At 44.9% G+C, this 20,908-nt stretch overlaps 1 protein-coding gene and 1 long non-coding RNA gene across 10 annotated transcripts in view; one reads left to right on the plus strand and one right to left on the minus strand.

The window, feature by feature from the left end:
• DLGAP1 (DLG associated protein 1) overlaps nucleotides 1–14,104 on the plus strand; it is a 391,290-nt gene extending 377,186 nt beyond the window's left edge. For 8 of the 9 annotated variants that reach the window (XM_040695516.2, XM_015282557.4, XM_015282556.4 and 5 more), the window contains 3 exons: nucleotides 4,735–4,826; nucleotides 7,167–7,319; nucleotides 10,129–14,104. In XM_040695516.2, coding sequence (XP_040551450.1) covers nucleotides 4,735–4,826; nucleotides 7,167–7,319; nucleotides 10,129–10,338 — 455 coding nt within the window. In that variant the 3' untranslated portion in view covers nucleotides 10,339–14,104. Of the gene's footprint in view, nucleotides 1–4,734; nucleotides 4,827–7,166; nucleotides 9,315–10,128 lie in introns of those variants that run through there. The other variant, XM_046934592.1, reaches the window with a different exon arrangement.
• Nucleotides 5,404–20,834, minus strand: LOC101749448. The gene is made up of 5 exons (XR_003073876.3): nucleotides 20,774–20,834; nucleotides 18,179–18,340; nucleotides 17,529–17,574; nucleotides 15,531–16,784; nucleotides 5,404–6,603 (listed from the first exon to the last, which is right to left on the minus strand). It is a non-coding gene; the product is annotated as an uncharacterized LOC101749448 (long non-coding RNA).
• Nucleotides 20,835–20,908: the final 74 nt, after the last annotated feature.

Genomic DNA, 20,908 nt, shown 5'->3' on the forward strand with positions numbered 1-20,908 from the left:
AGACAGCGGGGCCTGGTGCTCCACAAGTCTGTGCAGCATGGCAATAGTGGCAAGTCAGGCTGGTGATGTACCAGTTAAAATGGGAAACCAAGGCTCTGACCAGATGTGTTGCTAGATGCCTTGTGTGTAGGTTGTTTTCCTCTGGGCTGGTCTGCCAACAAGGACTGACCCCAGATCTGTTAAAGCCTACAGACCCGTGTCTCTGCAAATTCAACCAGTAACCAGTATTGGCAAATGAAGGTGTTTGAGCGCTCTCTGGCAACCTGCAGACCCTGGCTGTGCACCTTTGTCCCCATCCACTCCCATATTCATTTCTTCCTGGAAGGGCCTTATCCACACACGAGTGTTTTTCCGAGGAAAAGTCTCTCTGAGCTGGCAGCCCTGCTGGCTGGTGGAGAAAAAAAGAGAGAAATCCACAAACAGTGAAAGAAGTTAGGGAAAAAGATGTGAAGCGGTGCTAGTAAAAGCCAAGGGTCGGAGAACACATGGAAATTGCTGTACTCCCAGTGAATAGCATTTACTCATGCAGACTGCCCTATTAATTTAAATGAGATCACTGCTATAAGTAAATATGGTTCTAAGCAAAGCCTGCCTGCTCCGAAGTTTTCTCCATGGCTATTTTCTCCTTAATAGCTGAGCTTAAGACCTGAGCAATAGCTTTAACTTTGAATTTCCTGGCTTTTGTCATGCTTGGCGTTATTTAAATGTAGATCTGTCAGGATGAATAGGCTAAAACACTGGCCCATCCTTGCTTGGGAATGGGTTGTGACAGCTCTATGGCAGGATTGCTTCATATGCACAGAGCGCAGCTGACATCTGCAAGGCAAATGTCCTCTCAGGCGCCTGCCACTCTGCCTCTGTTTCTGCCCCTGGGTCCTGGGACAGGGCTGGATGCCTTGCTCCTTGCTGCCTGCCGGCCAGCTGCTGGCACATCTGGACTCCCATGCTACCCGCCAGCCCGCTGCTGGCACATCTGGACTCTTTGCTGCCTGCCAGCCAGGTGTTGGCACACCTTGGCTCCTTGATACTTGCCAGCCAGGTGTTGGCACATCTGGGCTGTTTGCTGCCTGACAGCCAAGTGTTGGCACATCTCAGCTCCTTGCCGCCTACTGGCAAAGTGTTGGCACGTTGGGTCATCTTCTAGCCGCAGCCCAAAGTGCTTCCTTTGTCACTCCGGAACGCGTTAGCAAAGCTAAAATGCTACCATTTGGTGTGCTAAGACCCAATAATGCAGCTGCTCCTCAAAACACCCCTGCATTATCTGTTATGGCTTACCACATCACATCAGTCTGATAGTTTTATCTTGTTTTCTCGCGGTCTGTCACCCTCATTACATACAGTCTCCTCCCAGGGTGAGGAGGGTGACAATATCACCACTTATTTGCTTATGGTTGAAATCATTTCACTGTCATTTCATTTCTTTTCCCACAAAGAGCTGGGAGAGTACCTACAGTACAATCCCCAAATGGGTCCTATCCCATTTTTAGAACTGAGAGAAGTAATCACATATTGCTTGAACAGCACATAGTCCAAGTTTATACTTGATTATGCTTTCAAAGAGCAACAGGCGAGGGGCTGAGGGACATCAGGAAATTCCCTGGCATGTGTCTATCCCAGAATCACGTTCTGAGACCCCTGATCTGGAATAACAACGGTGAGGAGACTGAATTGAGTTAAAACAGCCATAGCAAAGTAACAAAGCTGTTCTTACCCAACAGATATATCTCCCTATTTCTTAAAAGTTGCTACAGGAGATAACTGGATTTACATGGAAGTCAAAGCAAAAGCAAAAACAAAACAAAACAAAAAAAGCAACAGACAGGCAAACAAAAACACTGCAGTACACACTTCTCCCCCCGGGGATGGGGTGACAACAAAGCATATGATGGATGTTAATAACATTGCTTAATGCATTACTGGAAGGCATTCAGATCCGACAGCACTGAGTGTGCTGTATAACCCTGTATAGAATAGAAAGCAGGCATGAATAACATTATATAGGTGTTTATCTCTGTTATGATTGCATCTTAATGGGTTGGTATGCTTTGTTGTTACTTGGTTTTGTATATTTTGTTTGTATCGCATTAGCTGAAAACATCAATTTGAATGTTTATACGTTTTTTGTCCTGGACCCCTTGCTTCCTCTGGTTCTTTCCTGATACATATTACCTATCTTTGCAATTCCATTTAATTTTTTTCAGGATATGGCTTTAATTATTTTCTGCAAAGAAAGTGTCAGGGCTCTTTGTTATTTTGCTACACTTTAGTCTTTCTCTTTGGCGCTGGAGGCTTTAACTGAGTAAAAGAAACGGGCACTTTGCCCCGAGACACTAAAAGCAACACGAGTTTGGAAGCAGAGATGAGGCTTTGATAAGGCTTTGCACCTTGTGGAGGGACTCCTTCCTTTCAGTCTTGCATGCTTTGTCTTTTTCCCCCCCCCCTAACTCCCGTGACCGAGTTGGTTGTTGACTGGTTGCACATTAACAGACTGCTTGCTCTGGAGGGGAGAGGAATCAGTGACACTTGACTAGATACAGCCGCCGCCGCAGCAGAAGTGGCAACAATAGCGAACAGCATCAGCATGCATCCCACAGTCAGCTGGGATGATGGGTTTTCGGCAATCAGCCAGTCGCTAGGCAGCCAAGGACAAGGGCTTCCTTCTCCCTCTGCTGAGATCTCTGCATATTAAGCTCTTCTTCCCCCAGAGAAAGGAGCCAGCAAGGTGTGTTTCTATCCACCGCTGCTTGGGACGTGACCGTCACTCAGTTAGCGCAGGCATCCAGGAGCAGCGCGTCTCATCTGCTTTCTCCTCCCAAGAAGCCCAGAGACCATTTTTTTTCTCCCCTGCTCAAGTCCTGGGAAGCATCAGAGTGGCCGAGCTCCAGATGAGGCAGCTGTTCCCAAATATACTCAGTGGGAAGAGTTTTCATAACAATGGGAACCACATGAAAGCTGGCAGAGAAGCTCCTCCCACTATTGAAGAGCCCTTTCAGTTGAGTGGTTTGCATATTGGGTTGCATAAATGACTAGACACACCAAGGGGTCCATTTTCAGCACTGTGCGCATAGAATTAGACACGCAAGCCTTGCTAACAATAATGAGAGTTGTGTGCAAAACTCCCTGCGCAATATGCTGAAAATATTCTGCTCTGGTGGATCTTCCAGCTCACGGCGATTTCCTGGCAGCTCAGAGCAGAGTTCTGGGAACAAAATGAAAGTCTGGGCTCTGTGTGTGTTCACAGAGCCCTGTCCTTTAGTCGTCTAAAAGATGTGAAAGGAATCTCTCCCCGCCTTTTTTTTCTTTCCTTTGTATGTCCAGAGTAGAAATGAACTCCGCTCCCCACTTTTCCTTAAGGATGGAGCTTTAAGGCTGCTGATGCACTACTGTGCATCTGGTAATGGGTTGGCGGTGGGTGTTGATGCCAGCTTGCCAGTATGTGATCCACAGGTGAATCTCTTGGAGATGCCTTTCTCTTAGCAAGCATGGCATGGCTGCATTCTGATCACGCTCTGCAAACATGTGCTGTGGCTGCTTGTAGGTCTGCGAGACTCTGAACATATTGTTAGAAGGGTTAGGTCAAAGTAGGTCAAAGTTGCCTCTTCCCCCTCCCCCCCCCCCCCCCTTTTTTTTTTCCTTTCTTTTTTTTCTTTGTGGTAAGTCAAAACATTTAGCAGTACTTTCCCAGTGGAGCTCTGCCAGCTTTGCATTTGGTTTTGCACACAAGTGACTGTGCTCAAGGAGCAGTGCAGAGCTGAGGAACAGTGTACATCTTCCACTTATGCCAACAATTCTCCTTCCTTGAGCAGTCCACTCCATTTCTCTGTCTTTCCTGCCCCTCCCTCACCACTGGGAAATTGTCTTGGAGAAGCTGCTCTGGTTACGTGATGCCTGGGACATTGGGTAATCCAAATGTCTATTGAGTAGAACTGATGGTGAAAATGGTTGTTGTTCATGGTTTTCACTAATGAGGTGGTCATTATTTTTTGATTACATGGCGTTAATTTTTAAATCAATCTTTAAACAAAGAATTAAGAGATAATTTCAGCTTGGAGGGAAACATCTGCCTTCAGTGCAGAACAGCCCTGGACAGTGCTGTTCTGCACTCAAAGGCAAAAGCCACTTCCAATACTGCACATGAAAAAAAACCAACCTCAGAGGATCTGGATGAGATTCATCAGTGTGTTCTACAATCCCCAATCCCCTTCTGGGATTCCAACTGAGCAGCCCTCAGTTAAACCTGAAAACAAGGAATCGCTTGCTGCATGAGGTGGTAGAGATGCTCATAGCTTCAGTGATTTCTCTGGCCGTGTACTTAATGTCAGCTTTGGAAAGCTGTGTGCCACTGTGCAGAAAGCTGGGTTTGTGTTCACAACTTGTGTCCAGTGCTCTCAGAGGTGTAATTTTTTTGTGTGCTTTCCGCACAGGGTGCAAAAGATGGTGATTACTTGCATCTCTCCTGTCATGAAAGTGCTCTGTGTTAATTAGGAGTTGCTTCTTTGCAGAACAAGAGGCAGCTGTAGGAACAGATTAACATTTTACCAATGTGTGCTGCACCAAGAAGCCTTGCAGCCCGCCTTGGCCTGATGCAGATCTGTCCTCGCGTTCCCCAGCTTCCCCACAACTTGTGTTGGAAAACCAACGCTGCCTCCTGAGCAGCTTTACCTCTCGTTTTGTAGGCTTTTGGTTGCCTGCAGCAAGGAGAGCATGATGACTTAACGCTTCTTTTTCTCTTAGTTCTAGGGAAAATCCGAACTGCAGTGGGCAGTGCCCAGCTCCTAATGGCCCAGAAATTTTACCAGTTCAGAGAACTTTGTGAAGAAAACCTGGTATGTAACTTTTCTGATAAATACTGTTATGTTTCTCTTACTAACTGAATTGCTACCCCTATGAACAGTCTTACTTGAAGTAGACCGTTGCCTGACCAGCAACTTTTGCTAGAAGAGGCCTTGTTACGAACTTGGGAATAAGTCTATCAGAATTGGTGACACTGATGAGAGTTTTGCTAATAGTTCAAGATCCTGAAAATAAAGAAAGGGAAAAAGCTCTTGGTGAGATATCACTGAAGTTCTGTCTATCCTTTCATCTCTGAGCTCAGTTTGTGTGGGCACAGAGATAGGTGGGTACCTTCTCAGAGTATTCCAAGGTAGACCAGAGGTCTCATGAGTGGGGCTTTCCCACACAGTACCAATGCCGCCTCTATTCAGCAAGACAGAAATAGCAGGAAATCAGACCCTGAATGCTGGTGCCTTGTGTTTCAATGCCTGAACAGCAAAAGAGAGAAAAGTCATTTTCCAAAGTGCTAAAAGGGCAAAGAGGCAGTATGTTTTAATCATGATTACCGTATATAATTTGTGCATGCAACTAATATTACTATTAATATTTGCTATTTTTATGCTATTAGTAGTGGTAGCAGCAAAATGATATTCATTACAATAAATAGAAATATGTCTCATATTATGCATCTAACACAGTATTCACTAAAATGCCAGCGCTTACAAAAAAAAAAAAAGTCAGTCCTTTAAGTTAACAGTCCATCCTTGCACATTACATACATTTAATTCCCAATTTTGACCTGAATTCCTAGAAGCCCAAAAAGCGCAGTGTTGTATTCTGTCATCACAGAGCAGGGAAGGTGCACCCTGGGCACTCCCCATAGTGACCACCTTCTACTCCACTTAATACACCCCTGAAAATCCGGACCCAAACCAATATCTGCCTGCAGTAGGCAAATGCAGCAGAAATCGTTTGTCTGAATGAGCCTTCTAATTCTTAATAGGAAAATTGAAAAATCTATCAGGTCATGCAGTGTTGTAAATAAAATCCTACAACTGGGCAACGTGCCGATGTTGAGCACTAAAAAAGTCAGGATAATCTCCGTTCTCCTTAAATCTCTGTTCTCCTTATGAATCTGAAAATAAATGCTTTATTGTTTTCCACAGTTGCTGCTTTTGTGGTATAACTATTCAATCAAAATCAGTGTTGAGGTGAAAAACACTAATAGTTGGAAATGTCCTAAGAAAGGCAACTGACTGTTGGGTTTGTTGTTCCTGAGGTGAGGGAGAAGACTTAAGCACAGAGTAACATTTGAGCCGTATAAAACATCATGCAGGGCCTAATAATAATTTATTCTTGCATTTATATAATTCATGTATGCTCTGTGCACATGCAAAACTTCCAGAGATAGGCCACATCAAAGGGACACAGGACAGAAGAGGACTTCCGGCCTTGCTGCTCTAGGGATGCTGATGGCGCCAGTGTGTTCTTCTGAGGATACTGAGGTTGGATGATCCTTGTGGGTCTCTTCCATCTTGGAATATTCAATGATTCTATGATGAAGTGAACGGAGTTTGCACATGCTGAGCAGCTCTACTCATGTGACCCAGCCTCACTGCATTGAGTTTCATGGAGTGATCACCTTGCCTATGCAGGACAAGCCTACATGCTGAGGTCTCTGAGTTTGAAAGTGAAGATAAGCTGCACCTGCTTGAAGGCCCTCAGTCTGACGTGACGCTGCTGATATATTTGATAGGCACCCAGCTGTCAAGATTCTCTGTGGTCCTGGGACAGCTGTGGGTCAGCACGTCTCTCTTCCCAAAAACCTGCCTGAAAAAAAATGAGATTACTGTAAGCTTCTCACCCTGCAGACATTACTCTTGAAATAAATAAACAAACAAACAAACAAACAAACAAACAAATAAATAAATAAGACAAAACTGGCCTGAAGTGTCTGACAGGTAACTTTACCTGAAATTGTGTATTTTTGTAGCTCTAAGATTCAGAGTGTGGAAAAAGTGCTCATTCACTTGTTTGTCACTGTCTGCACACACAGCAACTGTACGCTTGCACAGGCATTGGCCATCGTACCAGCATAAATATTGCAGGGAACCCTTCCTCATTAAAGTGGAGGCTGGCAATTAAATTCAGTGTGGTCAGGTTGCCACCTTTGAACCCACTCGTGGTGCCTGGGACCCATGGGGGCACAGTGTCTTGGTGCTGCTCCATCCCCTTGCCAGAGGTCTTTGTTGTTTCTCTCTTTGTATCTCCCTGATGGTTTGGATCTGCTGAAACTGCTTTGCTAGCAAGATTTGTAATCATTTGCACAAATGCTTTACATTAAGAGGCACTAGAGCCAAACTGTTGTTTTTTTTTCTTCTTCTGTTGTACAGAATCCTAATGCACATCCACGGCCGACCTCCCAGGATTTAGCAGGGTTTTGGGATATGCTGCAGTTGTCCATAGAAAATATTAGTATGAAATTTGATGAACTTCATCAGTTAAAGGCCAATAATTGGAAACAGATGGATCCTCATGACAAGAAGGTAGAACATTGTAGATTTTGTATGCTTCATTTAAAACCCTGCACAAACACTGGACAAATTAAATAGGCCTCTGTGTTACAGCGTTGACGTTAAAAATGTGAAATGAAGCTCATATCAAATTAATTTCATTGTAATAACAATGTTTACATAATAATCATCTGGGATATTATCTGTAATATGTTTCAGGCATATTTTTAAACCAAATCTGTCTTTGTGAATCGGATAATGGGAATGTAGTACTTTGTTAAGTTTTACATTTAATCATATTAGACGATCAATCGTTGGAAGCAACTGCCTTATATATTGATTCTTAAAATTAAATAAATCACATTTACGGTTCACATTATTGCATATAGCAAGAGTTCTAGGTTGTGTTACTGAAAAAAACAGAGGGAAGCACTGTAACCATCGCTGACTTGATAACCGTATTACAGAGCGATATCAAAAAATATGCCTTCCAAAATATCACATGAAAGAACTCCTACATCTTTTTTGTTGTTGTTGTTGTTCATTTGTTGTTTCTTTTTTGTTGTTGTTTTTTGTTTTGTTTTGTTTTGTGGGGGTTTTTTTGTTGTTGTTGTTGTTTTTTAATGGGGTTATTTCATAAATGGGTCCTCTTTGCTGGTACTGCTGTTGACCCAAGAGAGCATAAAAATCATCTCAAGTGTTGGGCTTCTTAAAAAACGTAGTAGTCTTATGTCACCATGAACAATTACCACATCTCCAAGTGTGAGTCACCTTTCACTTTTCACTCTCATTCGGCTCCATCGCCTTATTTTTCTCCTCACTATCCACATCAAGACAAACAGCACTGGGGTAAGCCAGAATACACAAATGTTTCAGCCAATACTTAAAAGGCAGACCCATTCCTATAGGAACCATGGGTCCCATGCCCTGTTATGCTCCTGTAGGTATGTAATATGATGACTGAAATGCTCTCCATTAGACTGACTGTGAGCAGTCTGATACCAATGAGTAGAGCAAGCAGGTAGGAACACCAGAAGGAAGGGGACACGACCTACAGGTACTGTGGCTCTACCGGGTGTCCAGGCCCTCCATACTCACTGTCAGCTCATTTCTGATGACTAAAGTGGCATTTTCTTTTGAGCAGATAATAACAATATTAAATCCCATTAATCATGCAGCAGGAAGTTTTCAAAGGTAATGCTGGTAGTGCTCTCCCTTCTCTGGTCAAAACTAAACACTCATTCATTCCTGTCTTAGGATTGCCATGCTCACACCATTTGTGCACACCTAGTGTTTTGTAAGGGGATGTGTGGGGATGTGTTTTCCTAGGCCAAGGTACTGAAGGCAAGTCATTTTCTTATCTCCTTTTTTTTTCTTTTCAGTATCTGTCAGAAAAGGAAGTTAAAAATGTCAAACGTGCATGCACAGCAATGCCGATGTATGGTCTTCCATTAGTTTATCTAGTCAAGTGGGTAGGCCAAGTGTTTTTAATTGCACAGTAAGAAATGAGAGCTTTCCTTACAAAAATGTGCTTTTTGTTCGCTTCTGAAAAACATCTCAAGGAGTTTCTAACAAACAGAATATAACGGGTTAAAGGAAGTTGTGTTGAATAAATGGACCTATGGTAAGCAGGTAGAGATTTTGCTTTTTAAATAATTATATTGACTGTGTCCCTGGTTCAGTTAGCATTTGTCTATGATTTTAAATGACAGAGATCATCTCCTTTCTTAAACAGTTAAAAAAAAAAAAGAAGAAGAAGAAAGAACTTTCTGTGGAATTGATATTTGCAGTTGCCTTTGGCCTTTGCCACTGGTCCCTTTTAAAGCAGCACAGATTAATCCTTGGATGGAGAGAAAGAGCAAAGTATGAATAAGTGTAACTAAGCACCTTTATCTTTCGAGCCGTGGACGCTGTTGTGATCAGCATAAGAGAAAACGCAAGGGCAGAATGGGACCTTTGTAGTGTGATAAAATCCCTCCGCTCAGAGGCCGTGTTCACAGTTGGAAGGGGATGTAACTTAAAAGACAATCTAATTAACTTGACAAAGTCTTTGTGGCTGCCTGAAATTCAGACCTGAATACACTTTTCTTTTCCAGGAGAGATCCCGCTCTGATTTTTTTTTTTTTTTTTTGTATGCACGCACCAGGCTGTACATAATAGTCCTCCTTGTCACTCGCGTAGCTGGAGCTAGCCGCCACTGTGATGATTAATGCATGTTCTCTTCATGGCTTTTAATTTTTTCCTACTGGTTTTTCAAGCTAGAGCTGACTGTAGGGTGGCACGTCTACTTAGCAGGAGGCTGGGGTTTATGTGTTTGCACAGTCAGACTCAAAGAGGGGGATGCGGGGGCAAGTTACTAAGCTATATGAAATATATGCCTGACTATATGTTCATGTTTTGGATGGTTATTGTTCTGATGCACCAGCCGCAGGCAGCTAGTGGTTGGGATGCCAAGCCCAGCGCATCTCAGCGCTGCCACAGGCCCACCTTGTGCCACACGCGTGCCGTTTTTAAGGGCCGAGGTGACACACACGTCCCGGCCCCGTCCGAGGACGGCCCTCAGCCAAGGTTGTTACCAGCCGCAGGAGCCAGGCTGCCGGGGCCACGCTGCCAAGAGCGGGATTTATTCCTCAGCCGCGTGAAGCGGTGCCAGTGGTACGAGGCCGCGCCTGAGATGCTCTCCTCTCTAGCTCAGTTTCTAGCCAGTTGACTGAAGACTAAAGGGCAGATAGGAGCTAACAGACCATAGGTAAAATGTGTGTTCTAACTACTGACGCGTCCTAGTTTTTCCCCACTTTCCCTGAGAAGCTCTATAATGCCATTAACCTTCTGCTTTGATCAGGAGAGAAGGGTCCCTCCTCCAGTGCCAAAGAAGCCATCGAAAGGTCAGGTGCCGCTCATCCGGGAACGCTCTCTGGAGAGCTCGCAGCGTCAGGAGGCCCGCAAGCGGCTGATGGCTGCCAAGCGCGCGGCGTCCGTCCGGCAGAACTCAGCCACCGAAAGCGCCGAGAGCATTGAGATATACATCCCCGAAGCCCAGACCAGGCTATGAAGGGATCCGACCAGGAGGACTCTCTCTGGCAAGACAAGTCTCCTGTACAATCTGCCCCTCTAGGCTCCTGCTCCAGGTCACCGCCACCAAGTACTTGTACCTCTTCCTCCCTCTGCTCCCCCCCTCTCCCCGCTCTCTGTACGCAGTCCTGGTGACCCCGATGAATCCCACCACCGTGCCGTAGTTGTCGGTCCTCCGAGAGATGTCCTCTAACCACCCTTGCTTCCTGAAGGTTTGCCCATGTCACCATGATGCTTTGTCACATGTACTGATGCTGCCACCTCGCCTCATGTAAACAAGTACGATCCTTTTTCTGTTTGAAGTGAATAAACGCGGCGCTCGGATCCCCATGCACACGCGCACCTGTACAGTAGGCTCCATTTAACCCACCCACGACCTTTAGTCAATCTAAAGCTAGCCTGTTACCTAGTGTACAGCAATATCCAACCGCAGGGGATTTTGGAAATTTCAGTCACGCAGGGTGATCCTTTTGGACTCTGCCGTCTTCCTCACAAAAGATGAAAGGAGCTATGACTCGGATTCCCCTTTTTTTATTACGGGGTTTTTTTTTCATTTTGTTTTTTAAAGCAGATGGCGCACTTTATTCTAAACCTCCGAATCACACCTTCTCACCTGATTTTAAGGAGTCACCAAGGAGGGAGAGGTCGGGGTGGGAGCGGGGAGGAGGGTAGAAACACAGACCTGGGGGTGAGAAATGGAAGCGTATCCCGCAGGTGGGATGGCAAGGGATAGAAAGATCCCAAGGAAAGATGCCTGCACACTCACAGCTGCACAAACTGCCTCATTTTTATTTCATCAATCACTACTTAAACATTTCAATCAGCAGAAGATTGTAAATTCGATCTTCCAGGGAAATAATCTATTTTGAAAGGCAATAAAAGAGTGAAAAGGAAGGAAATAAGAAGCAAGGACAGTTGAAGATAATATAAAAGAAGGATTTTCTTGTCCAAGTATTAAGAATTTTTAAAATTGTACTGTATTGTCAATTCCTCTTGTATTGTATTGTATGGATTATATTGGTTAAAAAAAAAAAAAAAGAAAAAGAAAAAAAAAAGAAAAAAAAAGCTTGGTTTCATTGATGTCTTACTCTTGGTGGGACGATCTGATCTCACACATACCCACAGCCACACACCGACACCTGTCAGCCAGTTGTACATGGAGCCTGCCGTGCTCTTCCAGGCGAGGCGTTGCATTATCCACAGCCGGTTGTGTGCTACCGCGCAGACTGCTCCTCACCAGGCGGTCTGTATCTAGGTGTAAGGTTCTAAGACCGTCTCCTCCTGATAGTATAAAGTACCCACCAAAACTCATCTTGTTGACCAAGAACAATAAAGTCTTTTTCACAAGTTATGGGATCGATATGAACTTAATTTCGTTCCACGACAAGCCTTCCTTCCCCCGCTTCTGCCATTGTTTCACAGTCACAAAAAATATGCATCCCAAGTAGCCCGTTAATACTGGGGGTAAATCATAGACAATAGGGCTGGAGAGGAGCGAGGCTCTCAGCCTGGCCTCCCCCAGCCCAGGCGGGAGCTGCTCCTCCTGCATATTGGCGGTCAGGCGCTGGGCACACCGCCCCAGGAAGGCCTTGTGCCGACAACAGGAAAGCTGCTACACACAGCGTGTCGGGCACACGTGTGGGTGGGCGACTGGGTGCGACACGTGCCTCCCTGGTTTCTACTGGGAACAGAGGGTTTGGCCAGTGCAACTGTGCCCAGGGTCCCGGGGGCAAAGTTCTCAAGACCCTGCTCCGGTCCCCGCACTCTCTTTGCCTCCATGAGGGCACCCACAAAGGAAGGTGGTAGCTCTCCACTCCCACTGGGGACAGGCCCAGGGACAGCTGCCCTGATGTTGCAACACGGTGTGCACGGTGACCCCAGACCAGTGTGGGCTGCCTGTGCCCTTCGCTGTAACAGCTGGGCTGGCTTGACCAGGTCTCACCATAGGGCTGGTATCATTCTGCCACTTGCGCTTCAGAGCACTGAAAATTGTCATCGACATGCAAAGCTCTTGCTAAAAGTATTCATCGAGGTCATGCCAGACAGCTTCTTTTCCTACGACATCTTAGCCAGGTGCTAATTTAATTTTACTGAAGAAAATAAGAGAGGTAATAGGTTCTGGCACCAGGTATTTTCACGAAAGCATACTAAAACCACTAGAGAATTTGCTACCTCTCAAAGCCATTGATATCTGAGCTATGTCTTTATAAACAGGGCACAACTACTTACTGCTGTGGTTTACAAGATAAGGGCTAATAATTTAATATATAAAAGACTTTTAACTAGAGTAATCGGAAATCCAGTGTAACCCTAGAGTGCTTTGTGCTATAGGAGCTTGAAAAGGCTTGACCCTCTCAACATCCAAATACCTGTGTGTTTGCTAGTTTTGAAACACTCCATCTGACTTTTAGCAGCGATGAAAGATCACCGTGTTTGCAGTATGTGATAGTGCCAACTACCACTTTGAGCATTTAGTCATGTTAAGTATTAACTCTTTGGAACTCATTTGTACCAAGGTATACAAAGCTGTATCCAGGTGAGAGTCTGCGTTCACAGCTGTGTTTCAGATTATTTAGTTTCGTGGATGTTTTATGAAGGATGAGTTAAGATTTTGGTTGACAAGTGGCTACAGAAATTTCTATCTAGCAAGTGCCCCTCTTACAAAGCAGAAAAGGGAAGACTGCCTAGTCTTGTACATTACGAATTATTCTATTTGTATATCACAGAATATTTTCATATATATTTTAAATGAATCTATTCTTAGGTGAATGCCTGTTAGCACATTTGGCTCCAGGGAGAGAATTATAAAGTTTGCTTTGTTTTTTAGCAAAGTTTTAAGCATACGGCCAAGACCACTAAATATAGAAGATAATACTTCTGCCCCTAGAATGCCACTAGTTAACCACTTGACTCATTTACTGACACGAATACACAACGAGTATATTTGCTGTATCATCTGTTTTAGTACAATTTGTAACTACTTGTTTCAGTCTAACCTGCCCGGTGTATATTCAAAATTCCTATATGCTGTTTCACTTTAGTACTGACGTCTTTCTTTCTTTCTTTCTTTCTTTTTTCCTTTCTTTTTTTCTTTCTTTTTTTTTTTTTTTTTTTTTTTTTTGGCTTGGGGGAAATTTTAGAAAAGGTTGTTTTTGTCTCCTGCTTCCAAAGTTAAAAAAAGAAAAAAAAGAAAAAGAAAAAAAAAAGTATTTATTATATTTTTTGCAGATGTTTCCATTGAAATTCTCATAATCTTTTTTTGTAAAGAAAGATGAAGAAATGGATTAAAGATTTTTAATATTTGAAAAGGTAAATAGAAATAACTTATTTGTAATATAGTTCAGTTTATTTATTCGTGTTCCCTTAATGCTTTTATGTGCACTATCACTTTAATTTGAACAGAATCTTTGTCAAGTTTTGGGGGGTTTTTTGTTTTGGCTTTGTTTTTTGTTTTTGTTTTTAAGGAAAAAGGTCAAATGCATATTTTAAGTAATCGGGATGTAAATCGATGGCCTACCTGCATTCCCAAATGTTATTTTGAAAACATTTCTAATATGAAACAAACGGCAAAAAAAAAAAGTGAAAGCCTTTAGAGAGAGGAGAGTGGTTTTATGGCATAACGATTTGGATTTCCACAGGATTATCTACCTAGATGGGTGTGTGGACAGGAAAATGTAAATAGATGAATGTTTCCCATAATGTAAAAAGAGCAAATTAATAAAATAATTAATGCACTGCTTGTAAGAGCTGTGGGTTTTCAATGCAAATTCACTCTCCCAGAACTGCCAAAATGCTTCGCTTGATGTGGTCCAGGATAAAAACATGCTCTTATGCACCCGTTGCTTGAGAATGATCCCACAGAGCCTCCCACTTACAGAACTTCTCACTGGTGCAAATCCCTCTGTGATACCTTCCTGGATCCCCAGGAGAACCCTCACAGGCACTTCTACATGGGGCCAGACCCTATAGCGGTGCCCGGGGTTGGGCTGGTGGCAGCCCTGAGCTATTGCATTTCAGCACACACTATCCCATGTGCTTCTTTCCAAGATAACACTGAGCAGGGCCCAGCAGTGGTAGCTGGGCTTCCTTTCATCAGGGCCCTGCTTGCAGACAGGGTTTCTCTCGGCCTGGGAAATCACAACACATGGGGTTGTTTAATCTGGAGAAGAGGAGACGTAGGGATGTAGAGACCTTATAAATCTCTACAACAGCCTAAAAGGAGGTTGTGGCAAGGTGGGGATCAGCCTCTGCTCCCAGGTTACAGCAATGGATGAGAGTGAATGGCCTCAAGTTGTACCAGGGGAGGTTCAGGTTGGATATTAGGAGAAATTTCTTCTCAGAAAGGGCAGTGAGGCAGTGGCACAGGCTGCCCAGGGAGGTGGTGGACTCACTGCCCCTGGAGGTGTTTGAGAGCTGTGTGGATGTGGCACTGAGGAACATGGGTTAGTGGGAAATTTTGGTGTTAGGTGGATAGTTGGACGAGATGATCTTAGAGGTCTTTTCCAACCTTAATAATTCTACGATTCTATGATTGTATTCTATTTTCTGGATGATGTTGCTCGTATAATAGATCTAATACATTTCAGTTTATAAGTCCAACAGTTACACAAACAGCACATCAGAGCTGTATCATGTACCATTTACCTACTATTATACCCTCAGCACAGAGAAATCAGGAATATTTATGTTCTAGAGGCAGGGAAACTTCTTAAAGTTTGACAGCCACCAAGACCTAACGGTGGGATTTCCCTTCATCTGCTGGACCTGATGTCCTCCCTCGTCACTCATAAACTGACAAACTAGAGATGGCCAAAAAATGCTTAAATATTGAAAGACCTTTCTGCAGTGGCTGATATCTTCCTACAATGAGAATACAACAGAGTGTAAAACAGCAAATATGTTTCAAACTTTTCCCTCAGCAGAAGAATGATAAAGTCTGAGACGTGGCTCACAGCCCTGCCATTCGTGCTGCTGAAGGTAAACTTTATTCTTATTTATATTCACTGTTCTCTTCCAGCTCAATGTTCCCTCCAAATCATGAGCCTTCCTCAAGAGCATGGCTTGTTGTCAGTTTGCTTGCCAAAGTCTGTTCTCTCCTGCTTTGGCTATTTATTTTTGCAGCGTGCAATAGGCAAACAATACATTTTAACCATCCCATTGAAGCGTGCTTACCCATCAAATCAGCTGGGAATCTGTGCTGACTTGGAGCCAGTTCTTTTTGATTGCAATTCATAATGCAAATGTTGGTCACTCGTAGGCATTTGTCATTGTAGTCTTCAGCTAGGGCTTTGGGGTGGCAGTCAGTAGGGGAGGTTTTCCCTCAGTCAATTGGAAAAGTTCTCCTTCAGTCCATAACTTCAGGGAAGCTGTCATCCAGTTCACTCAGGACACAGTCCTTTGGTCCACTGGGGAGGTTCTCCTTCCCTGCCGTGCATCCCATGAGGACACAGCCAAGTCTTCCTGTGCAGCCCAGAATGCACACATGGGCTTGCACTGAGCAAGTCTGTCACCAACACCCACAGTTAAAGCCTGCTTGTGCCCTTTCCCTTTAGTCTGATGCTACATCAGTGGCCAAAAAAATTTCTGTCCCGCCACACCAAGCTCATTCAAACCTTTATCCTCCCTTCCCTGTGCTGTCTGCAGGACGGAGGTTTTCCTGTTCTTCATGCCATGCTCTGGTCCATCAGATGCATCTAAATGCCAGCTACAAACACGATGTGATCAGGTTTGTCAGCCAGTGGCTGAGCTTTCCCACAGTTAGGTGTGACTGGCACGCAGCACCCCTTTGGGTCAAACAAATGAAAATGGCAGCTCTTCTATTTCCCTGTGAGTCACATGCCCAATCTGCAGTGAGACAAAGAGACAAGGAAAGGAGCAGGGCTTCCTGGTAATTGTGTTTTTCACGGTTCTCTTCACCGACCAGGTAACAACGTAATCAGAGAAATTTGGGCCAGAAAAGCTCTGCTCGGGCATTGTGTGATGACCATCCCTTCCAGATTGCTATCTCCCAGGCTGCAGTAGGTAAGTCATCACCTCACTGGTGCTGCTCCACTCGAGGGAAGGAAAAAAATACACGCACAAAAGGAAAATATATATGTATATTAAAAGATTCATGAAAGCCAGGCTGAGCTGTGGGATGCCTTCACTTCTGTTGGGTAAGCCTTGGTGCAGAGCCCTCTGTCATACCCACTCTGCACCCAGCAGTCCCGTGGCAGCATGCCTGGCTTTTGCTATTTTCCAGCCAAGCAGAATGGAAGCAATTATGGATTTTGCCAGCTCTATTCAAAACGGAGAAATGTTGGAGTTCTTCAGCACCGCTGGGGAACCCAGAGGTTGCTCAGTCCCAAAGCATCCCTGGGAAGCTGCTGCTCTGTGATGTTTTATAGCTGCCAAAGCTTCATGGAATGGGAGGATCTTTGTTCAGAGCTAAGGGGAAAAGCAGTAGAGCAGGGTGAGAAGGATTTTTCTGTCTGTCAGGTGTCTCTTGGGGGTGAGATGTCACAGAATCACACAGAATTGTAGGGTTTGGAAGGGAGCTCTAGAGATCAAGTCCAACCCCCTGCTAAAGCAGGTTCCCTACAGTAGGTCACATAGGAAGGCGTGCAGACAGGTCTTGAATTCCACCAGAGAAAGAGGCCCCACAACCTCTCTGGACAGCCTGTTCCAGTGTGCATCACTCTTGACAGTAAAGATCTTTCTAAGTTACTAGTGCAGACAGCTGCATGCTGAGGCTCACAGCTGGGGCTGGAGGACGGAATGAGGGATCACAGATGTGAACCACTAAAAGGCAACTCCCTCCCATGTAACTATCCTGCATCCCCATGGGGATGCCAAGCCTACCAGCTATCCCTAGCTTTTAGCTGTACGGAAAGGACTATCAAAGACAAATCCTTAATACAGTGTGGCTTATTTTCCCTGTTGTACTGGCTATATGTGCTCAAAACTGCAATTTGATATTGCTTCACAAGTGCACGTTCAGCACTGGATTGCTGTGGTCCTTGAACCAGAACTGTAATTGTTCCTTCTTTTGTTGTGTAAAAAAGTGTGTAGCATTGAGATGCCAATGTATAGCCAACAGTGAGCTGGGCTATGCTATTTGTCATCTCCTAGGATGTCTTTTTTTTCTTTTTTCAGGGGGCGGGGGAATAAGTGTTTGTGGTAATAACTTACTGTGCTCCTTGTTTTGCTCATCTTTGGAAGAAAACTTTCCTATCATCTGGAAAAAACAAACAAACAAGCAAACAAACAAAAAACAATGCTGAGACTTCTTGAACTTGTAGATAGTTCTGGCAAATCATGTCTTCCCTGTGAAGTTACACAGTTGCATTTGCAGTGCTAAGAAAGAAAGGAGACTTCATCCCAGCATTAACTGTCGGTTGTGTAATTTGGCTGAGACATAAAGATCAGTTATTTCCATGGAAAAATGCCCGCTTGCCAATCTCCAAGTGACTCCAGAAGAGCAATGCCTGAGCACCTGAATTTTAAGTCACAATCCTGTATGAGAGGGTCCTAATGCTCTGACTCCCCACACAATAAATACTGTGATTTAAAAAGATGTAAACAGAAGTGATCTTTGTCAACAGTGCTGTATGCCTATACATATAACAAATAGCACCTTTGATAGCTAGGTAGCATGGATCAATCTGAGTGGCTTTTTGCACAATCAACCTAATGCTTCAGCTGAGAGGGAGAGTTCCCTTTTGTTTACATATTTCCTGGCAATAGCATCATGACGACTGCAGTCTGGCTGTGGGAATGTGCAGGGAACTGGGAAGCCAGCCACACGTTAGCAAATTGCGGTGTACTCCCTCACTTCTCACCCTTTGTTCAATTGACACGTGCTCATCTCCAAAAGGGGAAAAAAGCTGCGTTTGTATTGCCATGCAGCATTTCACTGTGGTGATTGGCGTCCGCCAGCGTCTCCCAGGCAGCGCTGAGACTCGGTAAGAAGCAACCCATCCACTGTGCTTGTCCTCAGCAAGCTGGAAGGATGAAAATAAAATCAGGAAACTGAGCCAAAGCAAAGAAAACCTGTTGAAGCATGCAAAGCTTGCCATTAGAACACAATCCATGCAGATTTTGTTTGTCAACAGTTGCATCAGCCAATACAGCAATAGTCTGAAATGATTTTTTACTGGAAACGTTTTTATGTCAAGCAGAACATGTGAGCTTACCACTAATGGTATGAGAGTTTCCCAAGCACTAAGTGAGGGTGATGTGGGTGCTAGCACGACACAGCTACAGCGCCTAGCTGCAACAGCTGCAGCACAGGGGAGGTGCTGCCCATCCTGCAGCAGGGAGACATTACGCCAGAGGAGCCGTGTTTTCTCCCTGCCTTGCACTTATCCTAAGCCAGTCACCACTGGAGCAGGCTGAAGGAATCTGCTCATGCACCAGTAATTGCACCCACCTGGGAGAGAGGTTTGGCATCCAGATTATCCAGCTTTATTCAGATCTCTACAGACCTCAGCTCTCTCCCAGGTTTTTCAATAGGCAAGTTGAAATTCTGCTCCTCGGGAGTCAGCAAATTAAGTTTGCACTGCTCTTTCAGCATTGTAACAGGGAGTAGCAGTTGGATCAGATTTTTCATTCTTCTCTCAAAAGGTCAAGGAAACATGAAACTGCAAAAGCCTAATTCTTCCCTGCACCGCATTTGTGTAAACCCAGAGGGCAACATGGCAATGGTAATTTTAATGCTTTTTTTTTTCTTTTTGCCTTTTCAATACAAAATCCTTTGCGCATCTGCTGATGGGTCACACAGCAGTGCACTTACTCTTCTCACATTACTCCCTCCAAGAAGCTGATTTGCCCAGAGAAGCTGTGGTGCCCCATCCCTGGAGGCGCTCAAGGCCAGGTTGGATGGGGCCCTGGGCAGCTAAGCTGCTGGATGGCAGCTCTGCCCATGGCACGGGGTGGTACTGGGTGGGCTTTAAGGTCCCTTGCAGTCCAAACCATTCTGTCATTCCATGACTGTGATGAGTATTCACAGCACCCAAAAGGGTTCCAACCACTGTAAAGCAAGCATGCAAAGCAGGGGCCTGGCACAGCCTCAGCTGCACTGGTTTGGTGGCTCCAATGCCACACAGACACTGCCTGCAGTGCTGGTCACTCATGTACATGGCTGTTGTAAAATGTGACCGTCACGAGAAGGCATTCAGTGAAATAAACATTCCTGTAGCGTGACCTCAAAGCCCAGTTAGAGATGCTGTGTTGTGCAGGCTAAACATCGTGCAAATGCTGATGTTTGCATCTCACAGAGTTTACAATTCAAGACAGAGCCCTGCACCAGAGTTAACTGCTGTGGTCTGTTCTAGATCTACTTGCTATGGTCTCATTGCTCATCTTTGAAAATGAGCTGTGTATTTTAAAGCAGCATAAACAAGCACATTTGTCCTTTTACCCGGACTTCACAAGAAGATGTGAAGGCAAAATCTTCTCTCTAAGATTCCATCATCCTGACCAGAAACCAGACTTATGATACAAAGCCCAAATCCAAAGCTTTTCCTCAGCTGCAACACATGACAACACAACACAGTCCTGCCATGCTCCAGGCCCTTACCAGGTCGCAGTGATTCAGCAGGAACAGGGCAGAACATAATTACTGCTCTTCCTCAAACAGGGACATGCTGTCCTTTAAACTTAGCCTAAGGTAGTCCATGAAGAGACGCACTGATAACACACAGACATGCATTGGCAGCTGGGGAGCAACCCGCAGTGGGTAAACTAATAACATACACATATATGGTATGGGCAGGCAGTAGGGGAACGGCTTTTGGCCCAACACCAAGCTTCAGAAAATGCTGCATGCTGGTGATGTTGGCTCTTGGGAAGAAGATGGCAGTTTTACAGCCGCGAGGGTCAGGCCCTGCCTGTGGCTCAGTCGTGTCCCAGCAGCCAGGCCAAGGCCTGCGCGAGAAGCCATGCTGCCCCATGAGCGCAGCCAGGCCACGCTGTCACCCATCAGTCATGCACACACAGCTCCTTCCGAGTTCAAAGGCACAGTTGCAAAAGCCTTGTTTTGCAGCAGGGTGCTCCCAGGATTTATGTGCAGTCATCCATCCGGGCAGGCAGGGATGTTTACCTGCACCTGGTGTCAGCTGGGCTCAGTAACGTGATTACAACACTCCCACTGCTGCCCTGTCCTATCTTCCCCTCTCCATCACCAGCGGTAGAAACAGAAAATAAACAAATACAGACTCAAAACACTACCCGGACCCAAACAATCTGAGCTGCGGGCCAAAAAGAATCCCTTGCGTTCCCTTTTTCCCCTGCCATTACAGCTCTCAGTTCCATAAATGATCAGTTCTCCCCACAGCCCGTAGCTCATTTGAGCAGCTCCTTATTGCAGCCCCATCATCACACACACACACATATACACACACATATACACAGCGGCAACTACAGAGGCTTCTTACCCCAAGGCCTGGTTAATGTTTCAGCTCCGGCCCACCACGGCCTGTACTTTGAGCCGCAGGCAGCACGTTATTGGCGATCCTGGTATTTACAGGCTGGCTTCCACCAGTCAGGTGCCTCCTCTCTGTTACGAGGGA

Source organism: Gallus gallus, chromosome 2, assembly GCF_016699485.2.
Source record: "Gallus gallus isolate bGalGal1 chromosome 2, bGalGal1.mat.broiler.GRCg7b, whole genome shotgun sequence".
Taxonomy (NCBI): domain Eukaryota; kingdom Metazoa; phylum Chordata; class Aves; order Galliformes; family Phasianidae; genus Gallus; species Gallus gallus.